Genomic DNA, 26,661 nt, shown 5'->3' with positions numbered 1-26,661 from the left:
TTTAGTGCTTCGTTAGTAGAGGTTAGTGCTTCAATCAGTTCCGTAGCCGAATTTAAGAATAAGAAGTTATTCACGAAAAAAACAAAAATAAACAAATAATGGCGACATGCCAAAACAAAAACTAGAGTAGTACTTAACATCCGGTTTTCGTCATTATTTAGTGCTTAATTAATGTATTTAAATTCCATTATAAATTTAGTTAACCGCCATATGGAAAAAAAGTTATTAGCTAAATAAAAATATGACGTCACGATTTAAGCGTGAAGTTGGCGGAACTTTTGGAAGCACTAACGATGAAACTTATATCATTCTTTAGTGCTTCGTCAGTAGAGGTTAGTGCTTTAATCAGTTTGGTAGCCGAATTTAAAAATAAAAGGTTATTAGCAAAAAAAATAAAAATAAACAAATAATGGCGACGTGCCAAAACAAAAACTATATGAGTACTATACATCAGGTGTTCGCCATTATTTAGTGCTTAATTAGTATATTTAAATTCCGTAATTTATTTGGTTAACCGTCTTTATAAAAAATTGTAATAGGCTAAAGAAATGATTAGAGGAAAAATTATGACCAGAAAATTATGAAAGCACTAACGATGAAATTTATATCCTTCTTTAGGGCTTCCTTAGTAGAGGTTAGTGGTTCAATTACTTTTGTAGCCGAATTTATGAATAAAAAGTTATTTGCGAAAAAAACAAATAATGGCGACGTGCAAAAACAAAAACTATAGTATTACTAAACATCCGGTTTTCGCCATTATTTAGTGCTTAATTAGCAAATTTGAATTCCGTAATTAATTTGGTTAACCGTCTTTATAAAAAATTGTAATAGGCTAAAGAAATGTAGAGGTAAAATTATGGCCAAAAAATTATGAAAGCACTAACGATGAAATTTATATCCTTCTTTAGGGCTTCCTTAGTAGAGGTTAGTGGTTCAATTACTTTTGTAGCCAAATTTATGAATAAAAAGTTATTTGCGAAAAAAACAAATAATGGCGACGTGCCAAAACAAAAACTATAGTAGTAATAAACATCCGGTTTTCGCCATTATTTAGTGCTTAATTAGCAAATTTGAATTCCGTAATTAATTTGGTTAACCGTCTTTATAAAAAATTGTAATAGGCTAAAGAAATGTTTAGTGGTAAAATTATGGCCAATAAATTATGAAAGCACTAACGATGAAATTTATATCCTTCTTTAGGGCTTCCTTAGTAGAGGTTAATGGTTCAATTACTTTTGTAGCCGAATTTAAGAATAAAAAGATTTTTGCGAAAAAAACAAAAATAAACAAATAATGGCGACGTGCCAAAACAAAAACTATGGTACTAATAAACATCCGGTTTTGCCATTATTTAGTGCTCAATTAGTAAATTTGAATTCCGTAATTAATTTGGTTAACCGTCTTTATAAAAAATTGTAATACACTAAGGATTATGAAAATATATAAAATTATAAAATATGTAAAACCTAATTAAAAAATTATAATTTATAATTATATAATTAAAAATAAAATTCTATAATTGAGTCCTCAAAAATGAACCATAATTGTGTCTAAAAATTTCTATTTTTTAATTTTTGTCGAATAAAAAGGAATTCTCTTGGTTCATTTGTGAAAAGTCGTATTTTATTACGCAGATTTTTTAAAAACATAAATGTTGAAGGCAAAAAATGCCCGTTAGTAGAAGTCACTACTGGAATGAATATGAAGTTTTTAAATTTTTGTATTTGTTTGTCTTTTTAATTTCTGCCTGTGTTATTAAATTGAAATTTATGTTTGAAGGGTATGATGAGACATACGTGTAGTCCCAATGAGTGATTTGCCGAGGGCCCAAGGTATGGTTGTCATACCATCAGGTCTTAAACCATCTACTTGAGATAAATTTGATGGTTCAAGATTGTTTGTAATGTGTGCAGCTCTTAGGCTTTTATTTATTATATGGTTTACAGCGGAGTGTTGATTTATTAATCACATGTGGGGAATTCTGTGGTTAATTTTTTATATTACTCAAAAAATTTTGATTACTGGTAAATTTTTATAGTATGTAACACATTTCCATAATTCAAAACATTCTTATATAGTTAAATAACTTTCCATAATTATTGTAAAAAACATTTTGATTTTGAATTTTTAAAAAATTTTTTTTAATAAAACTTTAATAAAGACGAACGTCAAATTTATGAATCGAATATAATTTTTTAATGTTTTGGTCTAAAATTTTCTTAGGCGTCGAGAAAGGTGTCAGAAAATTTGAAGGATTAATATGTCAGTAATTTATCGAATCAGGAACTCTCAGAATTCCTACATAAGTATTAATGATCTGCATCGGGCCTAATTTTTCAAGGCCGGCGCGGTCCGAAATTTTTTTAAAAAAGTTTTGCCGGTCTGGCCCGAACCAGAAATTTTTTTAAAAAAATTTACCGACCCGGCCCGGTCATCTACGAATTTTTAAATATAGCAAATAATTTTTAAAATTACTCAAAATAAAAGACATATGTTATATGTTGTTTAGTTTATATATCAAAATCAAATATTTTTATTTTACAAAAAATTTTTAATATATAATTGATAAATTTAGATTATTTAATAAAATTTCTAGGCCCAACCCTACCCGGCCCTTTTTTAAAAAATATTACGCCCGAACCCGTTTATTTTAAAAAAATAAGGTCTGAGCACGGTTCGACGGGTACTTTATAATATTGTGATCTTAATATAACTAAAATTTATGATAGAAATAAATATATGCGTAATTTTTTCGAATAAAATAAAACTATGTAAAAAGAACAATTTGAATTAAGAATAAAAAATTTCTGAGAATGTTTTTAACCATATCATTCAATGACACCTCAAAATAATAGATGCTGGAGAAAAAATGTAGTTGTTACAATAAAATAATAAAAATTATATAATTAATACACAAGAATGGGGTTCAATGGGTCTATTTAGACAGTAGTGAAAATAATATTTTGTGACTTGGTTACAATATGCATTTTTTAATTACTTGGGGTTTTTAATCAAACTAATTAGGGTTTAAATTTTACAAAATAAGTACTAAATAATGGTGAAAATAAAATGTTTGTCGCTGATAGATTTTTTGTTTATTTTGTTAATAACTTTTTTATTTTAAATTAGGCTATTAAACTGATTGAAGCACTAATCTCTACTAAGGAAGCTCTAAAGAATTATATAAATTTCATTGTTAGTGCTTTCAAAATTTTCTGGCCAAAATTTGACTTATTAAACATTTCTTTAACGTATTACAATTTTTTATAAAGACGATTAACCAAATTAATTATGGAATTCAAATTTACTAATTGAGCACTATATAATCAAAACCGGATGTTTAGTACTACTATAGTTTTTGTTTTGGCACGTCGCCATTATTTGTATTTTGCGCAAATAACTTTTTATTCTTAAATTCGGCTACAAAAATGTTTCAAGCACTAACCACTAGAAGGATATAAATTTCATCGTTAGTGCTTTCATATTTTTCTGGCCATAATTTGACCTCTAATAATTTCTTTAGCGTATTACAATTTTTTATAAAGACGGTTAACCAAATTAATACCGGAATTTAAATACACTAATTAAGCACTAAATAATGGCGAAAACCGGATGTTTAGTACTCCTATAGTTTTTGTTTTGGCACGTCGCCATTATTTGTTTATTTTTGTTTTTCTCGTGAATAACTTTTTATTCTTAAATTCGGCTACGGAACTGATTGAAGCACTAACTTCTACTAACGAAGCACTAAAGAATGATATAAGTTTCATCGTTAGTGCTTCCAAAAGTTCGGCCAACTTCACGCTTAAATCGTGACGTCATAATTTTTATTTAGTTAATAACTTTTTTTCCATATGGCGGTTAACTAAATTAATAATGGAATTTAAATACATTAATTAAGCACTAAATAATGGCGAAAACCGTATGTTAAGTACTACTCTAGTTTTTGTTTTGGCACGTCGCCAATATTTGTTTATTTTTGTTTTTTTCGTGAATAACTTTTTATTCATAAATTCGGCTACAAAATGGATTGAAGCCCTAACCTCTACTAACGAAGCACTAAAGAATGATATAAGTTTCATCGTTAGTGCTTCCAATCGACTTTTAAGCGTGAAGTTGGCACAAATTTTTATTTTTGCCTATAACTTTTTTTCCTTAAATTCGGCTACTATACGGATTGAAGCACTAACAAGCACTAACGAAGCACTAAAAAATGACATATGATTCATCGTTAGTGCTTCCAATCGTTCGGCCAACTACACGGAGCTTTTTATTCGCCATAGTGTATTTATAATTATATTATCAAAATAAAACTATTTTTTAACAAATATTTTGTGTTAAAACATAAAGATATTTATTTATATTAAATTAAATAAAAATTTATCATAAAATTTTGAACGAACGTGAACGCGTCCCTTTTTTAAAGTGATCGTGAACGCGTTCGATGTTTGGATTTTTTTAGAAATGTTTACATCACTATTTAAATTCAATGTAGAATATTTTAAAGAGAATAAAATAAACATTTTGAGTATGAGATATACTTATTAATTCTACTTATGAAAAGTCGTGGGCCTGAGCTAAAAATTTTATTGCCATGGGGGGGGGGGGGTCTTTGGCCGAAAAAAAAGAATAATTTTTAAAACTCAAGATTTCTATCTAGCCATACTTTCAAAAAGTAATACCGCGAAAGTTTTAGCCTGAAAATTTTAATGAGTAACTCTCGTAATTAATAACGCGAATAAAAATTATTGTGAAACCGTTATCGCGAATGCATTATCGCAACTGTATTACCGCGAAAATATTAAAACGAATGCATTAGCGCTAATGTATTATAGTAAATGAATTATTTCAATGGGAATATAGTTTAGTGAAATAATGTTTTAATTAAAATGAGTGAGTTTAATGCCCAGAAATTCTATCCCTCCTTCTATTAGGTGTTATTCTTAAAATATAATACATAATAAAAAAAATGAATTCTTAATATCAAAGTAAAATAACTATAGTAATGTTGTTATAGCGATAAATTTTGGTAAAGGGAAAAAAAATAAGGGGATACCAGGATTAGTCGGGGGGGGGGGGGATTTTCAGTTCAGTGAATTTTATTAAAAACATGCAAATTTAATAATATAATAGCATTCTATAATATTTATATTTGTGGCAAAAAATATTTTATTACCCTAAAATATTAAATTTTTTAAATGTTAAAATGTGTTTTTTAGATATAAATCAAAATATTTTTACATCACACTACAAGTCATGGATTTGGGGCTTGTTAAGACAAAAATTTACTTTTATTAGAATCAATCTTGAGAAAGAAGTATAAAATATTTATTAGTGTATAACTTTAGTTAAGTTGTTTTTATCTTATGGATAGATTTAAATAAAACAATTATTTTCAGGGATGATTTTGACTAAAATTGCACCGACTAGCCCTGGTCCCTACTATTGGATGAAAGTTGATCATGAGATCAAAAATTTATCAATCATTTACCGGATGACCAAAAAAAGTCGCGTTATGAAATATTTATAACTCTAAAATTTTCTATTTTATTATGTTCTATTCTCAAAATATTTAAATTTTATCAAATGGGTTTTTATAAAAGATAAAAAAATGTATCCAAACTCTCACCTTTTTCGAAATCACTCCTAAATCATTATCAAATAAATCTCATTATTAAATTTCCTTTATTGGCAATATAAAAATTTAAGTTGATTTTGTAAATTAATAATGTTATCAAGAGAAGATATGAAAATGATAATGTTATGCTATGAGAATGAAAATTGAAATGCAGCAAGTTTAATTCTTTAATTCCCTGGTAAAAAGTGGAATATTCGTTCCTTTCAACGAGGTTCAAAGAGCCCTCAAAATATGGGTTTCATATACCGAAAAATTATATTACTTCTATTTTTTGAATCTTACAAAACTTGAAAAAAAGTGAAATGACTTAATTTCGCAAGAAATCATCAAATTGGGGTTGATTGTTAGGTGTTATACAAGAAAAAAATGGTAAATTATCATATTATTACATGAATTATATTTATTATTTTGATAATTCTATTTGATCTCACAGAATGCTTTGTGGTTTGCATTATAATTAAGACAAAAAAATGGCGAGCGTCCAGCTATAGGCCAACCTGAGAACATGTCTAGCCCATTTTTGAATAAATAGAAAATAAGTATATTTTTCATTTTCTAAAAAATAACAATTTATTTAATAAAAAAAATTGAGAATATGATAAACTATATATAGTTGTTTTATTATATAATCGGATGAAGAAAACGGGTATAAATCAGGGTTGGCATATCGGTCAATTGACCGAAGGAGTATTTGACCGGTCAAATACTCTAAATTAATATTGCCGAATTATAATTTTATATTAAATTTTAAGAATTTCATACTAAAATATTAGACCTTTATTTTATATTATAAAAACAAAAGAATTTTTTTTATTACTAAAATAAATAAATATAATAATTTAGCTATGTCATGGTTTATTTTTTAATATCAATATCTAGCCGATAATTCTCATTTATTTTATTTCTACTTGCTACATTTGAATTTATTAATTAATTTTCTTTTAAGTATTTTCTGGTTATAAAATAATTTATTCAATTCTGGCAAAAATTAATATATTATATTTAATATTTAGCCAAATTATTGAAATAATTGGTCGATTATTATAAAATAATTAAGATAATTGTACATTATTCAAAATCTTTTATTTAAATTTTAATATATTAGAGATTATGGTCAAACCAAAGCATCCAGTTTGGAAACATTTTAAGAAGCGCGATAGTAAATCAGTCAAAGTGGTATGCAGGTTTTGCAAGATGTCATATATTACTTACGTTGTCAAGCATTTATTAAGCAGTACTATGTGCCCTGTCATAATTAAGGAAAATTTTTTTCCAAAATATCATCATCGACAAAAAATCACACAAATGTAATTGTAATACTTCTAGCTCTGATGAAGAATTGGGTGAAATTAGTGAGAATAATGATCAAATTGACAATATTTTGCCTTACTCAGGAGAATTTTATTTCATTTTCACTGATCAATCTACAAGCAAGGTAACTAAATGTAAATCTCAATCTTGTATAACCGGTTTCATAAATGTGAATCCCAAAGAAAAAAATGAGCTCGATCAATTGTTTGTAAAGGCTGTATTAGTGAGCAATTTACCTCTCCATGTGAAAATTCTTCCATCCAAAGTTTTTTTAAAAAGACGTCCTATTTACACTTTACTTAGGCGAAGGCAGCTGGCTGGATATCTTTTTAGACAAAGCTTCAGGAGATACGGAGGCAAGAGTTGCAGATATAATAGATAAAGCTCCTCACTTATCAATTGTGTCAGATGGTTGGAGCAACATCAGAAACGAGTTTAATTTTATGGTGATGACGCCTGTTCCAGTATTCTACAAATTTTTAAACACTGAGGAAAATCGCCATACGGTATATTATATTGCCCAGGGATTTAAAATAGTAATTCATGAATTGAATCCGGTAAAAGTATAATCTTTAGTTACCGATAATGCTAACAAGAAAGCAGTCTGGAGAATTCTAAAATCTGAATCTATTTATAATTATACACAATGTTATGGTTGTGCAGTACATAAATTGCAGTTATTCTTCCGCGTTTTGAACATTTGAACGCCTTCAGTTACCATATATTAATGATTAAAAATTTGTTAAATTTTTCAAGAAACACAAATTGCAGTATTTTCCAGTAATAAGAATCAACATGGTATACTCTCTACATTAAGTACAATTAGCTAAACAAGATGGGCATCGTCAATAAAATTATGGAGCAAATACAAATATATTAGAGATGTATGTGATATTTGTCCCATAGAAATTACAAGGGGTGCATCTTACTAATACTGAAATTTATGAAGCATGTGATATAATACAAGAATTAGGTATTTTACAAATGGTGATAATTAATACTAGATGTGGCGGTCTCGATTTAAATAAAAAAATAAAATACCGATTGGTTCAACGCTACCTTTGGCAGTATTAATCATTGATCAAATATATTTTGGATTGGTCCTTATGACCCAATTATATTGATATCTCAAGTACACAATTTTTGTAAACGGAATAAAAAATTGAGTTGGGACTGCAATAATAGTTTTTAAACCGCCCGCCAATTTTTGAGAAAATTTAACCCGCCGCCCCGCAGTTTTACAAAATTTTACCCGCGAACCTATTATTTAAAAATTGTATCAGTTCGCCCTACCTCCCAATGTTTAAAAAATTTTAATATATTTTTACTTAATTATAAAGCATGCAATATTAGCAAATAAAAACATAATTTTTAAAAATATAAGCCCGTTTTGATCATAAATATTTCAAATTTACCGTCCTTTTGTTTTAAAAATAATTTCAATAAGTTAAATCCCCACCCCCTTGTTGCAAACCTCTGGTTGGAATATTCTAACTTAAATAAACTTACTTATATTCATTTTCTTGGCTTATATGTTTTTTTTAAAAAAAGTTTATAGGCCTCTTAAAATAAGATTTTTTTTCATACAAAAATGCTTTTAATCTTTATCATAAGAGTTAAATTAATTGGCTTCTCAATATTTTGATGTCTGTACTTTATTAAAATCTAGAGTGAATTATTTTTTCATACTATAAACAAACATTTTTTTAGGGTTAAATAAAATTTTATTGAAAATATTATCAATCCAAACTGTAATAAAATATATCAATATTAAATAAATATGAATAAAAAAATCTGTAATTTTAATGCTGTTGAGCTATATCCGAAAAATAACTTAGCAGCTCGTCCAGGGTAAAATCCATGCTGATCTGCGAATCGGGATAACATTTATGAATCAATGTCTCAAAATTCTTATAATGTTTTATGAATTCTTCTTGAACGGATCTCCAAACAACCTTTGAGAATTATTTTTTGTATCGCTTTATTATTAGAAATTTATTCAAAATAATAAATAAAACCCTTAAAAAAAGATACCTGTAATGATCCAAATAGAGTTAGGAGCATATAATATTAATATAGAAAAGATAAAATATGGATTTGATATTATCATTTGTGTAATTAATTTTTAGTGCATGCTGCAACTCCTCGGGGAGGGGGGGGGGGTCCATGAAAAATGAGAATTTTATTTAACTTTTTTATCGCAACCAGCAAAATAGTTTTTGTTTTTAAATCAATAGTTTACTTTCATATTCCTAAATAAATATGAAAAAAAGAAACACACTAAATCTAATTTGCCTAAGACTATATATATTTTTTTCAATATTTTGATTTTTAAATTGAATTAAGATGTTATATTATGGGGAAAAAAATATTTTATTCTATTGTTAAATAATACTTGTAAAAGGCTATTATCTTGTCCGATATATTTTTCGACAGTTTTATACAATGATTCTAACCGCTTCTTCACCTTCAAAGATGATATAGTTGTTAAAAAAATCAATAATATAAAAAAAATCATGGTAATATTTTACAATTGTTAAATTACTGTATAGAGATATAAAAATGTTGTATCTAGCCATATATACAATTTTATTTAAATTTTTTAAAATTTAATCCTATTATTTTGTACTTATATTTATTAAACATCAGTTCGAGTTTATTTCTTTCCATTTGCCCCTTTTATTTATGTTTATTTTTTAGCTTTATAAATTATTTCAAAAATACTGAGGGGTAGGGACAGGGTTGCCATGTCTCCCCCCAATAGCGGGAGACTCCCACAATTTTTTAGTTTACACGCAGACATCTCTCTCCCGCAAAACTACCGCAATTGGAAATCTCCCGCAATTTTTTAAAAAAGTTTTTAATATATAAATAATAATTTTGAGAGACAGTAATTGATTATTTTTATATTTTTAAAATAAATTTTAAATATTTATTCGAAAATATGTCTAGTTTGTAAATTTCTTTCTATTCTGTTTTATTTTTATCCAATAATAAATTAACATCATTTCATTCACCGGTACAAAGGAGTGTATCAACATCGATTGCAATACAAAAATCCATAAATAATATATAATACAAATGCAATTACAGTTGCGGAAATCGTATACACCTATCATGTAGTTCAACATTCACAGAGCTATATCATCACAATGTGGGTCGAATCTTTTTCCCATGGTACTTAACGACTCCAATATAAGTGCAAACCTAACAAAAATGAGCAAAGCTATCACAAGTGTTTTAGTACCTGAATCCTAGAGGTCAATTCTAAACGATTTGAAAGAGACAGATGCATCTAATAAGGGAAATATTACTCCCTTGATCTTTCGCTATTTCAACAAGAATAAGAACATTCCAATAAAACTGTTAAATTTTTTTCCTCGTATAGTGAAAAATCCAACGATGTAGCTAACCACATAATGTAAATATAGCTGATTCAAGGTTATCAATGAATTGCATGTCAGTTATCTGCGCTGATAATGCCTCTGTAAATTTTGGCAAAAACCAAAGTGTATTTACCGAATTGAGGCCGCACAATAATGAATTAATACCAATTGACTGTATATGCCATATACTACATGATTCTTGCAAGAAGGCAATGAATGTACTATCTGTGGATGTCGAAATAATGATGATGAGATGTTTTAACGAATTTAATTCAAACTATAAGAGTTAATGAATTAAAAGAGTTGGTGGAGTGGTCTGATTTGGAATGGTGTGAGTTGTTGCGATATGTACCTATCAGGTGCTTATCGTTAATACCTGCCATCGATAGAATTTTAAAATTTTACAAACCCTTAAAAAAATTTTTTAAATAAAGATTTTAAAAGCTGTCCTAAAATTTTGAAAAATTTTTTCAAGTATGAAATAGCATAAGCATATTTGGGATTAGTTTCACATGTAGGAAATCTACTTCATGAAGTTAATATTCAGTTGCAATCAGAATATTCTTTATTAATAAAGATTCACAAAATCATGCTACAGCTCTGTTCATCTCTATAGTTAAAAATTTATTTTATGGCGCTATTGCTAAAAATATTATTTTCAAATAATACTCTAATTTTTAAATGAAGCAGATATTTTTAGAATATTTACGATCAAAATTTGATTTTAATAACTCTATTTACAAATGTATAAATATTATGACCTTGGAACAGAAACCGTCAATTGATGGTTTTTGTAATTTTATAAATATATTAAAAATACCGAAAGACATTGATGTATTGTTTGAGGAGATTGTAATTCTCTCTAATTTTTATGATTCGCCAGGTTAAATTGTCTAAAAGCAGATAAGAAACGGGTAGAATTTTTTCGTAATAACAATAAATCCCCATGCTTGGAAAAAAATTGCGAGTATGTCTTCTTTACCTCACTCTAATGCCTCATCCGAGTGCATTTTTAGCCTAATGAGGACTGCCTGGGAAAAGGATTGCTTTAACAACATTAAATGCCAGGAATTTTTATAAATATCTCAATAACGACGGTAAACGTTTAGTTCCATTATTTAAATCTCAAATAATATATAATTAATATTATATTTAATTTTCCATATTTTTTTATTTATACATTCGCATAAAATAAATATATTTTTTACATTGTAAATCAAAAATAGAGAGCATTACAATATCCTCAAACAAGATATCAATGTCTATCGGTATTTTTATAATATTTGAACATTTTAATATAGTTTTAGCAATGGCGCCATAAAATTTATTGTCAATTTTTAACTGTAAAGATTAACACATCTGCAGCATAATTTTGTGAATCTTTGTTAAGATTCTTCTGATTGCAACTGCACATTAACAGTATGTAGTAGATTTCCTACATGTGAAATCATTCCTAAATATACCTCTGCCATTCATTACTGAAAAAAAATTTCAAAATGTTAGGACAGCTTTTATAATCTTTATTTAAGAAATATTTAAAGGTTTATAAAATTTTAAAATTCTATAGATGGCGGGTATTAGGAACATATCGCAACCAACATTGTGCTGACTCAATTCTGTAAATACACTCTGGTTTTTTCCAAATACACTGAGGCATTATCAGATCATAAAGTTGACATGTAATTTATTGATAATCCCGAATCTACTATGTTTACCATTATATGGTTAGCTATGTCTTTAGACTTTTCACTATTTGAGGGGAAAAAATTTAATAGTTTTCTTGAAACGTCCTTAATTTTGTTGAAATAGCGAAGGATCAAAAAAAATATTAAAATATTTCCCTTATTAGATGCATATGTTAGAATTGCGTATGTATGCCCATCTTAAATCGTCAAAAATTGACCTCCTGAATTCAGGTTCTAAAACATTGATGATTTGCTCATTTTTGTTCTAAAATAAAGTTTTCATTTATTTTAGAGTCATTAAATATTATGGGGAAAGATTCTACCTACATTGTAATGATAAGTAGCTCTGTGAATGTTGTACTACAAGATAAGTAATTACAATTGCTGCAACCGTAGTTGCATCTGTATTATTTCTTTTGGAGAATATTTTTGTTTTGCAATGGATGTAGATACACTCACCTGCACTGATTATAATAATGTGATTGAACAATAATAAATAAAAAATTATCATTGAAATGAGTACAATATTACCTTATTATATATTTAAACGTGATAATTTAGCGCCTATCCCTATAATGTTATACACACACACAAGGTAGATTTCCAATTGCGGATGTTTCGCGGGACATTCGCATAAAATATATTTTTTACATTGTAAAATTAAAATCGTTTGTTTTTTTATAAAATTTTATATTGTTTACATTCTTTTTTATAAATTAATATATTAAAATAACTCAAGATGTTATTTTATTTTAAAAATAGTTACCGAATTTGTATTTATATAAATAATTATAAAAAATAATAGGCGGATAATTAATTTTTTAGCAAATTTTTTATTTCTACCGCAATTTTCATATTTCTCCCGCAAAATACCAAATTTCTCCCGCAATTTATAAATTTTGACTTGGCAACCCTGGGTAGGGAATGAAATATGACATTTCAGCTAGCTTTTATTTATATTTTTAATAACGGGATCATTTAAAAGCAAGTTATATACAGTAGTCAAAAAATCGTCTCTAAAATCATTAATAAATATAATTATCAAACTTCTTTGCCGGAATATTCTTTAATCACCCTTTTAAGTTCGGTTTTACTGAAAGCAATTTGGTAACCTATCTCGCTTTCTTTGACCCCTTGCATCACCTTATTTTCGACACCTTCAAAAAATACCTTTAAGAATATATACATATATGTTCACATGTATAATGTTGATAAAAATAATTTATTCCCTATCTTTAGGGGCCCTAAACGACGACCAAACAGTCATATACCCCACCCTGAAATAAATATGCAAATCATGAATTTTTAATTCCTCGCTTAAAATACCGTTTTAATGATGATATCGATGCATCCATCCATCATGTCAGTCAGTTAAATTTCATCAAGTTAATATGGTAAAAATTATCATTAAAAACCATTGCAATTAATACTAATCTAGACTGACAAATAATTTATCAAATGTACATACACTGAAGTCAGCCAGGTGCTAGAGACCGGTAATATAGGAATTTTTTGGCCCGAACCTGCCCGCGGCCTGGCGGCAAATTTTTTAAAAAAAGAATTTATTTTATTCTCTATTTTAATGTGTTAATATTTTATTCTATTGTTACAAAAAAATAAATTACCCCCTTAATTTCATTTAAACTTTTCTAATTGTAATATTTAAACAGGCAAAAAAAAGGGAATAGGAAGGAAATATAATATTTTTAGGGCACGGGCCGGGCCAATATTTTACTGACTGATGTAGCCCTGCAGGACATGAAAGGCATTTCGACTAAATTTCTTGATTTTCCCATTTTAAATGCCTTACAATGGCGGACTTCAATATATATGCAGAATTTTTTAAAAAACATTTTAATGTATGAATCGTCATTTTCTGTTAAGTCATTGTTAGAAATAGATAAAAAAAATATTTATTATAAATAATATTATAAAAGGGTCATTCCATGACAAATCAACCACGATTCGGCCGACCCCCTTCGATTTTTTTAAAATTTGGTAAGCAAAGAAAGGTCAATGTAACTAGGAAATAGCCAAAATTTTAGCCTCGTAACATTTATATTTTTGGAGATATTATGGTTCAAAGTGGCAAAAATGTCGTATTTTTACCATTATCTGCCTTCAATCAATTAAGCATATCTTAAAAACTATCTAATTGTAAATAACAAATTTAATATCAAAATTACTTACAAAGATTCTACTTTTAGATAAAAAAAAAAATTTTTTTTTTCAATTTCCGGCCATTTTATTAAATATATAAGGACTAAAAACAATTTTTTAGAAATTATACGACCTTCAATTTTTTTAAAAAATTTAGTAGACAACACTGAACTCTTCCTTTATATTTATAAAAAAAAATTGGTCTGGGACGAGGCCATCTTCATTCTCAAAATCGATAAAAATGTTTAGAAAAGTGTATAAATATTTTCCCGAAAGGGGGCGTCTTTGCATAAATTTATATTTAAATCAGTTTTTAATGGGTTTTCTCGGACTATTTGATATAATTTAAAGGATTATTCATCTTGTAAATATAAATTATAATATTTTCTTCACTTATGGGGCTTTCATTCAAGTATAGAAATTATCTATCGATAAAAGAAACTCAATTTATTACATTATTATTTATAATTATTATATATTTTCCCATATAACATATATTTAACGAATATTAATAAAATATGATCCACCAAATATCGATCAATTTTTTAAAATAATGTGATCGTCGCAAAAAAAATAAATTTTTCAAAGTCAAGATATAATATATTTTTTTTGTGTCTCCATATTATGTACATTGTATTTATTGTTTTGTTTTTACCAAAAAAAAATAATATATGAAGAATTATAATTCTTCCATTGACGTGGAAAAGCTAATAAAATATTACAAATATTAATTTATTATTATTATAAAATTATATACAAAATAAAAGTATCATCAATAACCCAAACAATATAAATATTGGATCGGATTTTCTAAAATCGGCATAGCTTTACTTGTAAATAAGAATAAATGAGTGTTTCAATCAATAAAATAAAGAAAAATTTAAAATTGATTAATCATTCAATAACACATGCTCACTATATTAATTCATTTTTTAATTAATTTCTTGGTATTTTAAAAAAACTATAATAAATTCTAATTATTCTTATAATAAATTCTAATTATTCTTATAATAAATTCTAATTATTCTTATAATATCAAAGGTAAAAAAATTATTTAATTGAAGCGATAAATTTTATAAAAAACTAAATGAAAATAATTAATAATGTCTTATAAGGATATTTTTGGTTTTAAAACTAAATCAATAATTTTTTCAAAAATTAACCAGTTACTTTCTACATCAAAATAGGGTATTTGGAACAAAAAATGATTATACCATATTTTTACTAAATTTTATATAGAATTTTACATGAATAAATAGTCCTGAAATACTAGGTTAATTTAAATTATAATTATTTGTTTTAAGTTATGATAAAATATATAATATGTAGAGCGAGCAAAATCAGATTAGTGATATCGGTTATTTGGCCGATATCAATATAATATCTGTAATATCGTATCGGATTAACCCCCTAATCGGTACACCTGTAATTATTAGATATTCGGTGATATTTTTATAAATTAATTTGTTTTATCATATAGAATTTCAATAAAATGAACAAAAATCTTATTCGAAAAACTAGATGCTGTAACCCTTTTAAAATACTAAAACATAATAATGTAACTACAAATCTTAGAAATGTACAATCTTGGATGTCACTTCACTCAGATGATAAGATATGTGATAAATGTCGAAGAAAACTCGGAACAGCTAGTAAGTCAAATGACGCATTTAAAGACCCTGATATTCATCATATCGAAGAGAACCTGGCTTATGAATCAATTAATACATCATTGATAGAAATTGGAGAATCTCCAATAAAAAAGAAAAGGTTGAGAGAAAAAAGATATCCAATTAAAAAAATTACCAAAATAAAAAAGGCTATAGAAACTCATTTAGATATAAATGCGATTGAGCCAGCTACTATCGATAAAGATGATGGTATTCTAAGCAATATTAAAAAAAATTTTTCACTCTTATCTAAAACTGATAAAAATAAAATTTTGACGATATTACCAAAGAATTGGACAGTGTCCAAAATAATGAATGAATTTAATACAACAAAATACATGGCAAGACAAGCTAAATTATTGATAGCGGAAAAGGGATTTTTATCAACCCCTAACCCCAAGCCTGGAAATACTATAGACGAATGTACAGTTAAAATTGTACAAGAATTTTATTGTACGGACGAAATAAGCAGAATCATGCCAGGCAAGAAAGATTGCCTTTCAATTTTGACCGAAGACGGAAAAAAGAATACAATACAAAAGAGATTAATTTTAGATAATTTGAAAGAAATTTATATATTTTTTAAGGAAATGAGGCCTGATGTTAGAATCGGTTTTTCGAAATTTGCAAGCATTCGCCCAAAAAATTGTATACTCGTAGGAGGTAGTGGTACACATAATGTTTGTGTTTGCAGCTACCACCAAAATTTTAAATTAATGATCATTGGATCAAATTTACCCAATTTAACCAAAGATGATATGTTGCCCATTAAAACATATAAACATATTTTACCCTTAATAATTTGTAATCCGCCTCAACCATCCTGTTATTTGGGCAAATGTGATAATTGTCCAGGGTCAACAAATTTACGCCACCAAATAGAAATATTGTTTCGTTCTAAGGACATCGAATTTATAACATACAAACAATGGCTATCCGTAGATAGAACCACTCTTGAAACAATAACCAAGCCAGTAGATGAATTTATCAATGCCTTTTTTGAAAAAATGGAATCTTTATTACCCCATTCTTTTATTTCAACGCAACAATCATTGTATCAAAAAAATCTAAAATTGAACTTAGACAAAGGCCAATATTTAATTTTATGTGATTTTTCAGAAAACTATAGCTTTATACTTCAGGATGAAGTACAAAGTTATCATTGGAATAGAGCTCAATCCACTGTTCACCCTTTTGTTATATATTATAAAGATAATTTAGCCAATATTTGTTGCCTAAATTATGTAATGATATCCGAATCTTTGCAACACAATACAATAGCAGTACATTATTTCCAAAAAACATTGGTAAATTTTTTAATTAATAAAATTTGTATGCCAAATAAAATTTTTTATTTTTCCGATGGATCTGCTGCACAGTATAAAAATCGTAAAAATTTTATTAATATTTGCCATCATGAAATGGATTTCGGGATACAGGCGGAATGGCATTTTTCTGCTACAGCACATGGGAAAAGTGTTTGTGATGGGATTGGTGGCACTGTTAAAAGATTAGCCGCTAGGGCTAGTTTACAAAGACCTTACTCAAAGCAAATAACCACATCATATGAATTGTACGAGTTCGCTAAAGAAAATATTAATGGCATATATTTTGAATATATGACCCAAGAAAATTATGATCACGAAGAAATATTACTCAGGGAAAGGTTTTCAAAAACGAGACCTATACCTGGAACACAGAAAATTCACACGGTGATTCCCACAGGTCTATATCAATTTAAGAGTAAAATGTATTCCAATTCAATAGAAAGTAATATAGAATATTTATCATATAATGATTATCATTTTTGGAGAGATATCAGGGTATATAACATGTGTTTATGATTCTAATTGGTGGTTAGCCTTAGTTTTAGGGAAAAATCAAAAGGAGGAAGAAATATATATAAAGTTTTTACACCCATCCGGACCTTCTAATTCCTTTACATTTCCAAGTATAGACGACACTCTCTACTTGCCAAAATGTCATATCTTAACATTAGTTTCACCGTTAACTGCTACTGGCCGTAGTTACACATTGTCGTCACAAGAAAGTAAATGCGCTACCGAAAAATTAGAATCTTTTAAAAGTGAGTTATATATTAGATTTTAAAATTTATATTATATCAATTATTTTTAATATTTAGGGCGCCATATATGAAATGCTAAAGATTCTGATTCATATATTCAAGAAGTATAAATTTGGTTTAATATATTTTATTAATATTAATATATGTTATATTAGCAAAAAATTTTATAAAAAATTATAAATAAAGTAATAAATTGAATTTCTTTTATCGATAGGCAATTTCTATAATTGAATGAAAGCCCCATTTATGTTATTTTCACTTACAAGATAAATACTCCTTTAAATTATATCAAATAGTCTAAGAAAAACCATTAAAAACTGATTTAAATATAAATTTATGCAAAGACGCCCCCTTTCGGGAAAATATTTATACACTTTTCTAAACATTTTTATCGATTTTGAGAATGAAGATGGCCTCGTCCCAGACCAATTTTTTTTTATAAATATAAAGGAAGAGTTCAGTGTTGTCTACTAAATTTTTTAAAAAAATTGAAGGTCGTATAATTTTTAAAAAATCGTTTTTAGTCCTTATATATTTAATAAAATGGCCGGAAATTGAAAAAAAAAATTTTTTTTTTATCTAAAAGTAGAATCTTTGTACGTAATTTTGATATTAAATTTGTTATTTACAATTAGATAGTTTTTAAGATATGCTTAATTGAATGAAGGCAGATAATGGTAAAAATACGTCATTTTTGCCACTTTGAACCCTAATATCTCCAAAAATATAAATGTTACGAGGCTAAAATTTTGGCTATTTCTTAACTACACTAACCTTTCTTTGCTTACTAAATTTTAAAAAAATCGAAGGGGGTCGGCCGAAAATCTCATTTTTTTTGCTCATTTGACATGGAATGACCCAAAAACGATGTATAAAATAAAATTTAATTGGAAAAGCAAATATTTGGTTTGATTTATAGCGAAACAAAAATAGATGAGGATTTCAGCGAAACTTTAAACAAAGTGTTTTCCTGCCATAAACAAATCTAATTTGATAGCATCATCCTAAAAAATATAGGCACCTTCTTGGGAAAAAGTATTTGGGGGCTTTAGCTTTAAAATTTGTTATGATTTAAAGATAAGGGGAAAAAGACGAACAGAACTAGTTAAGGTTGAAAAAGAAAGGATATTTTATATAAAAAAACTAATTTACATTCAATTTTTCTAACGGTTTTCCCAAAATGGATTCAACGTATGAATGAATGTGCGATTTGTATTTCTGTTTGGCTTCCTTTTTTTCCATCTCTAAAACCGGAATCTTAAGATATGACAGAGCAGCTATGGGTATTTTTTAAAATGAATTTGAATTATTCTGTGCAGTTATTTTCATTACCCTATGTTCCATATGTGTTTTCTTTAAACTTTTATATTTCAATAGCTCTATTCATCCTTTATGCACAAAAAAAACAATCGAATGTAAAATATACGACAAAGGTGTACTTTAAATAAACCAAAAAGTAAAACCAAAGTGTACTTGCAAACAATTAATAAATCTTTTAAAAAATTTATCTTTTAATGTTAGAAAAGTGTTGATCGAACGAATTTTTATTATACAGAAATCGATAAGATTTAAAAAAAAAATTTCAAATCTAAAAACACAGAATTTATATTATACTATTTGAAACATTTATAAAGGATAATAAAAATAGAAAACAATATAATCTTTTTATAAATTATATTAACATTAAATTACTAACTGATTCAAAACTTTATTAAACATGAATTTATGAGGAAGAATATAAAGCAATATATATAAGATAACTTAAAGTATTTATGAGGAAGAATATAGAGCTATATATAAGATAACTTTAAAAATAGGCACAGCTAAAGTAACGTCAATTAGTTTTCTAATTAAGCAACGGTATAAACGTTTTTTTTATATAGCTCTAAAAAAATTACGATAAAATAAATATAAAACTTACTGAATATGGCGTGATAATTTTCTAAAATTAAATAATATAAAATAAGTTATTATAATCAATATTATGTGCATATATAATTGTTAAACCCTTCAGAACAAAAGTGGTATTAATACCCCATAAATTTTGTAATTGATAATATAAAAATAAGATATTTTGAGCTTGGTTTACACTTTAATGTTTTGTAATAAGGTATATACCAAATTTAATGATTATTCATTTTATAGTTTTTGAGATATTTACGATTTGTTGAGCTAGGGGGTAAATAATCCCCATTTTTATACTTACATAATTTGTTTTAAATCGAATTTTGTTTTTATTACTAATAATGTTTGTAAATGGCAAATTAATATTTAAAAAAGTTATTTTAATTTTTTGATATAATATTATTTGACTCAAAAGTTGAAAATTTTAATGTTATTTTAAAACTGGTGGAGTAAAAAATTCTTAAATCAAACATATGATGGTTTAAAGACTAGTGATTTGTTAAATAAAGAACAAATTTTAAGAAAACATGCCAAACAATGATCAAACTTTATAAAGATTTTGATAAATAACAACCAAACTTTATTAAAATGAATAATATCCTTTTGCTAAATATTAAAGGGTAAAATCATGTGGTTGTTTTCGATCTGCTATATAATACCATACTCAATAACCGGTAAGTGATATCTGTCATCATCGAATAGACACCAAAACGATAATTTGTATATAATCACTATTGAATTAATAAAATGTATCGTCATCACCACGACACTTAAGTAGCATTTTTTGGATAAATGGGTTCACCTATAAGCCAGAATATCTAAAAAATAGTGGTTTTTTTTATCAAATAACATAACCACATATAAAACAAAAAAAAACAAGTCATCAAAACCTAGTATATATTTTCAAATACTTGCTTTTAAAACCTCGTAATTGCTTAAAAAAGCACATTATTTAAAAACAAAAACTCATAAGTGGCCTGGTGGGGGTATCATATGTGAATATTTTACAATAAAACCTATTCTAATGAAGAAGTATTAAATTATAAGTTAAAATTCATTAATAAGTTTTATATTTTATATAAAAACAGTTAACTTAGCTTTTTTTCTCTCCTGAACAATTCAAAAATGCAACTGGCGAGGTCTTGCAGTGGTGACAATGATATAGTCAAATTTGAATTTTTCTTAATGGTTCTAAAAATTCTAGCAGAGTACAACGAAAAATGCCACAACTTTTTTTAGAATTAAAAATAAATCTGAAAATTTTATATTTATGATCTTTACATATTTACAATAATTGTGGAAAATTCTAGGTATCCATTTTTAATATTTTCTGAGATATAATTATGTAAGATTTGGGGTGAAATAGTTTATGTAATCAAGGGGGTATATTTCCACCTATGTTGTGAGGGTTTAAATAAATATGATATAAAATAAAGCTAAAATTTGTTAGGAATTGGCAAACGTATATTAGAAAATAGAAGTAAGGAAGTAAAGTAAGGTTTCTAATTTATAAAATAAGAAGGGGCATTTTAACAAGATGCGGCTTCAAACGGGATCTTGGTTTAATTCTAAATTACTTGTTAAATATTTATACTGATCTTTGAGTCAGAGGTATCATTTTAGCCATATTGAAAAACATTTATCCCCGGGTCTTTGAAAACAGCCCATTGCCATTAATTTAAAGAGCATCGTAAACTTAGTTTCATCTGGTTTTATATCAAGATCTGACAACTTTGAATACCTGTCTTATTTATGTTATTTCATCATTGCTTGACATATTTTGAAAGAGAAGTTTCTGATCACTCTTTTATTGGTTAGTGCATGTTCAACATCCACCTTAGTTATCAAAATTAAGTTGAGGCAGGCACAACGCTGATGTAAGGATAACAAAGACTCCATCATAAAACTTGTATAATATTTCACAACATATTTTATTTTCCTTGTTACAAATAAGCGAGAAACGAATGCTCTTATAAACTATTTATGTATATCCCAATTCATCTGGAAGGAAAGGAAAAAAAGTAGAAGCAAGATTTTAATTTTTAAAAAAATATTAGTCGAAATATCATTTATTCATATTTAACCAAAAAGAACGACATCCCTCGGCAGTTTGACTTGCTCATAAGCGATCTTATTGACGTTATTGAACATAGCTCTAACCAGTAGGGTGTACCATTTATCCATTTCTCTCCGCTTGCTATTATAACCATCCAGATCGGCCGACTTAAAAATAGCTTCTAGATTATCGGCTAGTTTCTATTTAAAGAAAAGAAAAAATCATTACAATTTAATCCTCATAATTTTTTAACCTATCCTGAATTGATTTTAGGCTATGTTCCAAATATATTTAAAAAAATCTGAAAATTTCAAATCTTTCCTAACTTTCTGAAGCATGTCCAAATTGCATTCAATTTTTTTAAAGTTTTATAAATTTTGAAATTTATAATCCTTACTAAATTATTTTTATTTAAGTAATTCCCATTTTGATTAATATAACTGACAATTTCTTATAATTTGAATAAATTAATTATTGCTTACTTTTTTCGTAAAAATTTCACAAATTTATTAAATTTTTCTCGAACTTTAAAAAATCACTAAACTTTCGTAAATTCGAATAAATGATTTAGGGCCACTATTCTGTTTTTATCAAAAATAACTTACTTATCTTTTTCCGTAAAAGTTACGAAAGTTTATTAATTTTATTTAGGACATAGCCTCTAAAAGAAAATTTTGTATACCTTTTTTTCGTTAAGGTTAGTTTATTAATTATATTTATGACATCACCTTTAAAAGAAAATTATGTACAAAATTTTTAAACCGATATGGAAGAAATAAAATTAATCTCCCCATTTACTTTTGATTCCTTCCAACTTTTATTGTGTTGTATTAATTATTTTTAAAAAAAACTGCTGAATTTTATGGATTTTTTTACTGCAATAAACACTAAACATAAATAGGCTTAATCAAAAACGAGTATGAATAATATTATACATTGATTCGTATTTGATTGGCATAATTACGAATAGTAAATTATTCGATTCGTTAAAAATAATAGAATACGAATTTCTTTATTCGATTCGTATTCGAATTGGCCTAACATATAATAACAAAATAATTTCTTGGTATGATTTTATCAGTTATCTAAAAAATGACCTCATGCATCTCTGCTTTATTTGCCCCATTACGCTAAATAAAAGCAGCTACCCTAAAACGTTAAATATTTTTTAAAACAATGAAAGGGACCGCTTCGTTCACTGTAATACGAAATGCGTAATCGCACTTAATTCATGCCAAAGGCATTTTATATTCCAGCATAACGTTTTATTAACGCGCATCTAGATAAAAAAAATGGCTTTGTAAGGCTTAAATTGAAAGGATCTTGTTAATCGGTTATATATTACATATTATTTTATTTTTTTAAGATAAAAATTTAACCGGAAATTCGGTGACAAAATTGAGAACACCCCCACCATAGTTTGATTTATTGATTTGTCTGATGTTCTTTGGGTCCTCCATATTTTTGATGATAGAGTTCTGATATGTTTTTAACATTTAAATTTAAAAAAATTAAATTTTTTCAAAATTCTTTCTTTCTTATATACTATATCATTGTAAAACATGCTATGAAAAAAATTGGCTTTTATGGTTTTGTTTATAATATAGAAATGAATAGAAAAACAAAAAAGTAGTCAAAATCAGAGTATGATGTTTAAAAAAAACTGTGATGCAAAATAAATCTTATTTAAAAAAAATTGGGTGTAGAAATGTTGCAGCTACCATAAATTTATCCATGTGTCGCTTCGATAATATCATACTATTCAATAGCAGCAACCTGGCGTAGGCAGATGAGAGGTCATTATATGACGAATTGGAAATATTGCCGTTGACATTTTGCAAGATAAAATAATCCATCAACTTGACTAATGCGCGGAGTGAATAACTTCAAAAAAAATAATAATGTTAATAAAATAAATAAACCGCCGTAACTAGTGTTATATTTGTAACGTTTTTAAATTATTTGTCACCTTTTGTTTGCGAACATACATTTTAATATAATATTTTTTCAATAACAAAAGTATTAAAATACTAAGTGTTTTTTTGTGTCCCTTTTCTTAGGCAGCACAATTATTTTAGTATCCTCATCGTGGTTACATTTTATTATTCATGTAATTACTTTGCACGATAACAGATATTTCTAAATTTACCTAATTCTACCCATGAAAAATAATTTGAGATGAGAGGATCTTTCGCCCTGGTTCGTTATAAAATGTAATATTTGATCCATTTTTTTTAAATCTTAATTTATTTAAGCTACATATTATTAATGATACACTCACAATTTAGACATCCTGTCGCTATTGATCAAGAATGAATCCATGTCGGCAGGGAGCGTTGGAAATAATAAAATCAGGAATTCCCTAATTATAAATTAACGCATATACAAAATTATATATTATACAAAACGCGATTATAAACGTTCCCGTTTAGACATATCGTTCCAGAAATCTGTTTAAGAGGTAAAGTTTTAAATTTATGGATGGTAAATAAACATCATAAATAGGTTTATATATATATATTTATAATATATTTGTCGTAATTTTTAAAGGGATCATAACTATCCGGGATCTTCACGGGTTATAAAGGGATAACTAAAAAATTAGGGTTTTAAGTTAAGGAATGATAATACGGTATTATTACGTTCTAATCGTGATAAAGAGGAATCTTATTTTAAAAAACTTTTCCGCGCGTTTCGTTTTTTAATTTTATTGTTATTCATTAATTTTCAATGTTTTTTTTGGCCTTATGAAATAAGATATGTCTAATATAGGGTATTAATCGATATCTGTACCAAAATTATTTTCATTAACAATGTCTACTGTCGACATTTAAAAATCATTTTTTTTTGAAAAATGTATTTACAATGTATATTTTTAAATGTAAATTTTAAAATAAAAAGATTATGTAGAATTAATTATAAAATTATTATAATAATTTTTGCTAATTATTTAGTAAAGAGCTACCGCTATCTCTCTTTTTAAAAAAATGTAGCACGCTAAAGCTATCGATACTAAATAAATAGCTATGGAATAACGCGCTATAGAACACTGCAAATTATATATTTCAAGTTCAGAGGATTGGAACCGATTTTATTTCTGTGAATTCTATCCAACTAGACATTTTGTTAATATGTTGAGGGCCTGACAGTCATATCCATCAAGACAAAAAATGAATAATTTCAATCTAAAGATATTGAAATTAGCTTTTATTTGATACCCATATCGATATTTTGTGGTGATAAAAATATTTCTGACCCCCCAAGACCTAAACCCGCCCTCAATGAGTGATTAATATTATTACAATAAAAAAATATTTTAATTACCTCTTATTTGATACACATATCAAAAAAAAATATTTTATACACTCCCCCTTCTACATCCCCAAGATCAAGTCATACCTATCCAGACCAAGAATGATGACTTTCAGTCAAACGATATTAAAATTAGCTTTTATTCGATACCCATATCAAAAAATTTATTTTTTACATCCCCTCCACTCCTACCCCCCAGACCAAGTCATACCCATCAAGACCAAGAATAAAGAATTTTAAACGATATTAAAATTAGCTTTTATTTGATACCCATATCTAAAAAAAATATTTTTTACACCCCACCCCCTCCCCAGACCAAGTCAACCCCATCCAGACCAAGAATGAAGACTTTCAGTCAAACGATATTAAAATTAGCTTTTATTTGATATCCATATCTAAAAAAAATATTTTTTACCCCCCCCCCTCCATCCACCCCCCAGACCAAGTCATATCCACCCATCCAGACCAAGAATGAAGACTTTCATTCAAGCCATATTAAAATTAGCTTTTATTTGATACCCATATCGATATTTTGTGTTGATAAAAATATTTCTGACCCCCCAAGACCTGTACCCGCCCATTATGGGAGAGAGATTGACCTCCAGTTGAAAGATCTTTTGATTAGTTATCGATTGATACCCTATATTAGACATATCTTATTTCATAAGGCCAAAAAAACAACATTGAAAATTAATGAATAACAATAAAATTAAAAAACAAAACGCGCGGAAAACGCTTTTTAAAATAAGATTCTTCTATATCATGGTTCAAACGTGATAATGCCGTATAGTTCTTTATCCTTTAAAAAATTGAAATTTTAAAGGGATCCCTTTAAATCCCATGAAGATATCGGATAGTTATGATCCCTTTAAAAATTATTCCATATGTAAGGTATCAAAAATATAAATTTATTATCTTATATTTAAGCTAACTCACAATCAGAATTAAAAATTAACCTATTACTTTTTTAATTTTTTTTATATAATAATAGTAAATCCCTCGAGTGTTAACCATCACTTTTATGAAAGTTTCATTCATTGGTAACCAAGGAAGGGAGGGAGGAAGTAAAAAAATCCAGAGTTGTAAATATAAAATATTATCTGTTTTTAATTCAAGTATATTTTTATAAAAGTATCTTTATCTATTATAGATATTTTCGTTATATCTAGGCACGCACGCAAGAATTCGTAGGGAGGGGGGGGGGGATTAAATTTTTTCTAAAAAATATTCTAAAAGTTAATAAAGATTATCTTAAGTTTAAGAAAACGGGTCGATTTCCACCGATTCTAAAATGACGAACTCAATGTTTTATCCAAAAAAATATTACTCAAGCCTAAAGATTTTATAGATGGCACAAAGGTTTAGACATCAGAAAAATCTCGAAGCTTAAGAAAAATTGGATCAAATCGAGTTGTTTAACAATACTACTACTACTGACAATAAAATATTGAC

General features: G+C 27.1%; 1 protein-coding gene across 2 annotated transcripts in view; it reads right to left on the bottom strand.

Moving 5' to 3' along the window:
* Positions 1 to 8,601: 8,601 nt before the first annotated feature.
* Positions 8,602 to 26,661, bottom strand: part of LOC135930917 (exocyst complex component 1-like) — a 35,860-nt gene continuing 17,800 nt past the window's right edge. Inside the window, exons 13-21 of one of the 2 annotated variants that reach the window (XM_065467717.1) lie at positions 24,179 to 24,259; positions 23,619 to 23,781; positions 23,277 to 23,375; positions 21,926 to 22,097; positions 19,858 to 19,878; positions 19,089 to 19,213; positions 13,068 to 13,190; positions 9,345 to 9,416; positions 8,602 to 8,904 (exon numbers count right to left, since the gene is read on the bottom strand). In XM_065467717.1, the coding sequence (XP_065323789.1) occupies positions 8,752 to 8,904; positions 9,345 to 9,416; positions 13,068 to 13,190; positions 19,089 to 19,213; positions 19,858 to 19,878; positions 21,926 to 22,097; positions 23,277 to 23,375; positions 23,619 to 23,781; positions 24,179 to 24,259 (1,009 nt within the window). In that variant the 3' untranslated portion in view covers positions 8,602 to 8,751. Of the gene's footprint in view, positions 8,905 to 9,344; positions 9,417 to 13,067; positions 13,191 to 19,088; positions 19,214 to 19,857; positions 19,879 to 21,783; positions 21,843 to 21,925; positions 22,098 to 23,276; positions 23,376 to 23,618; positions 23,782 to 24,178; positions 24,260 to 26,661 lie in introns of those variants that run through there. The other variant, XM_065467718.1, reaches the window with a different exon arrangement.

The sequence above is a fragment of the Gordionus sp. m RMFG-2023 genome, chromosome 1 (genome assembly GCF_954871325.1).
Source record: "Gordionus sp. m RMFG-2023 chromosome 1, tfGorSpeb1-WG-v2, whole genome shotgun sequence".
Lineage (NCBI taxonomy): Eukaryota > Metazoa > Nematomorpha > Gordioida > Chordodea > Parachordodidae > Gordionus > Gordionus sp. m RMFG-2023.
This window is presented reverse-complemented; position numbering and strand designations above follow the sequence as displayed.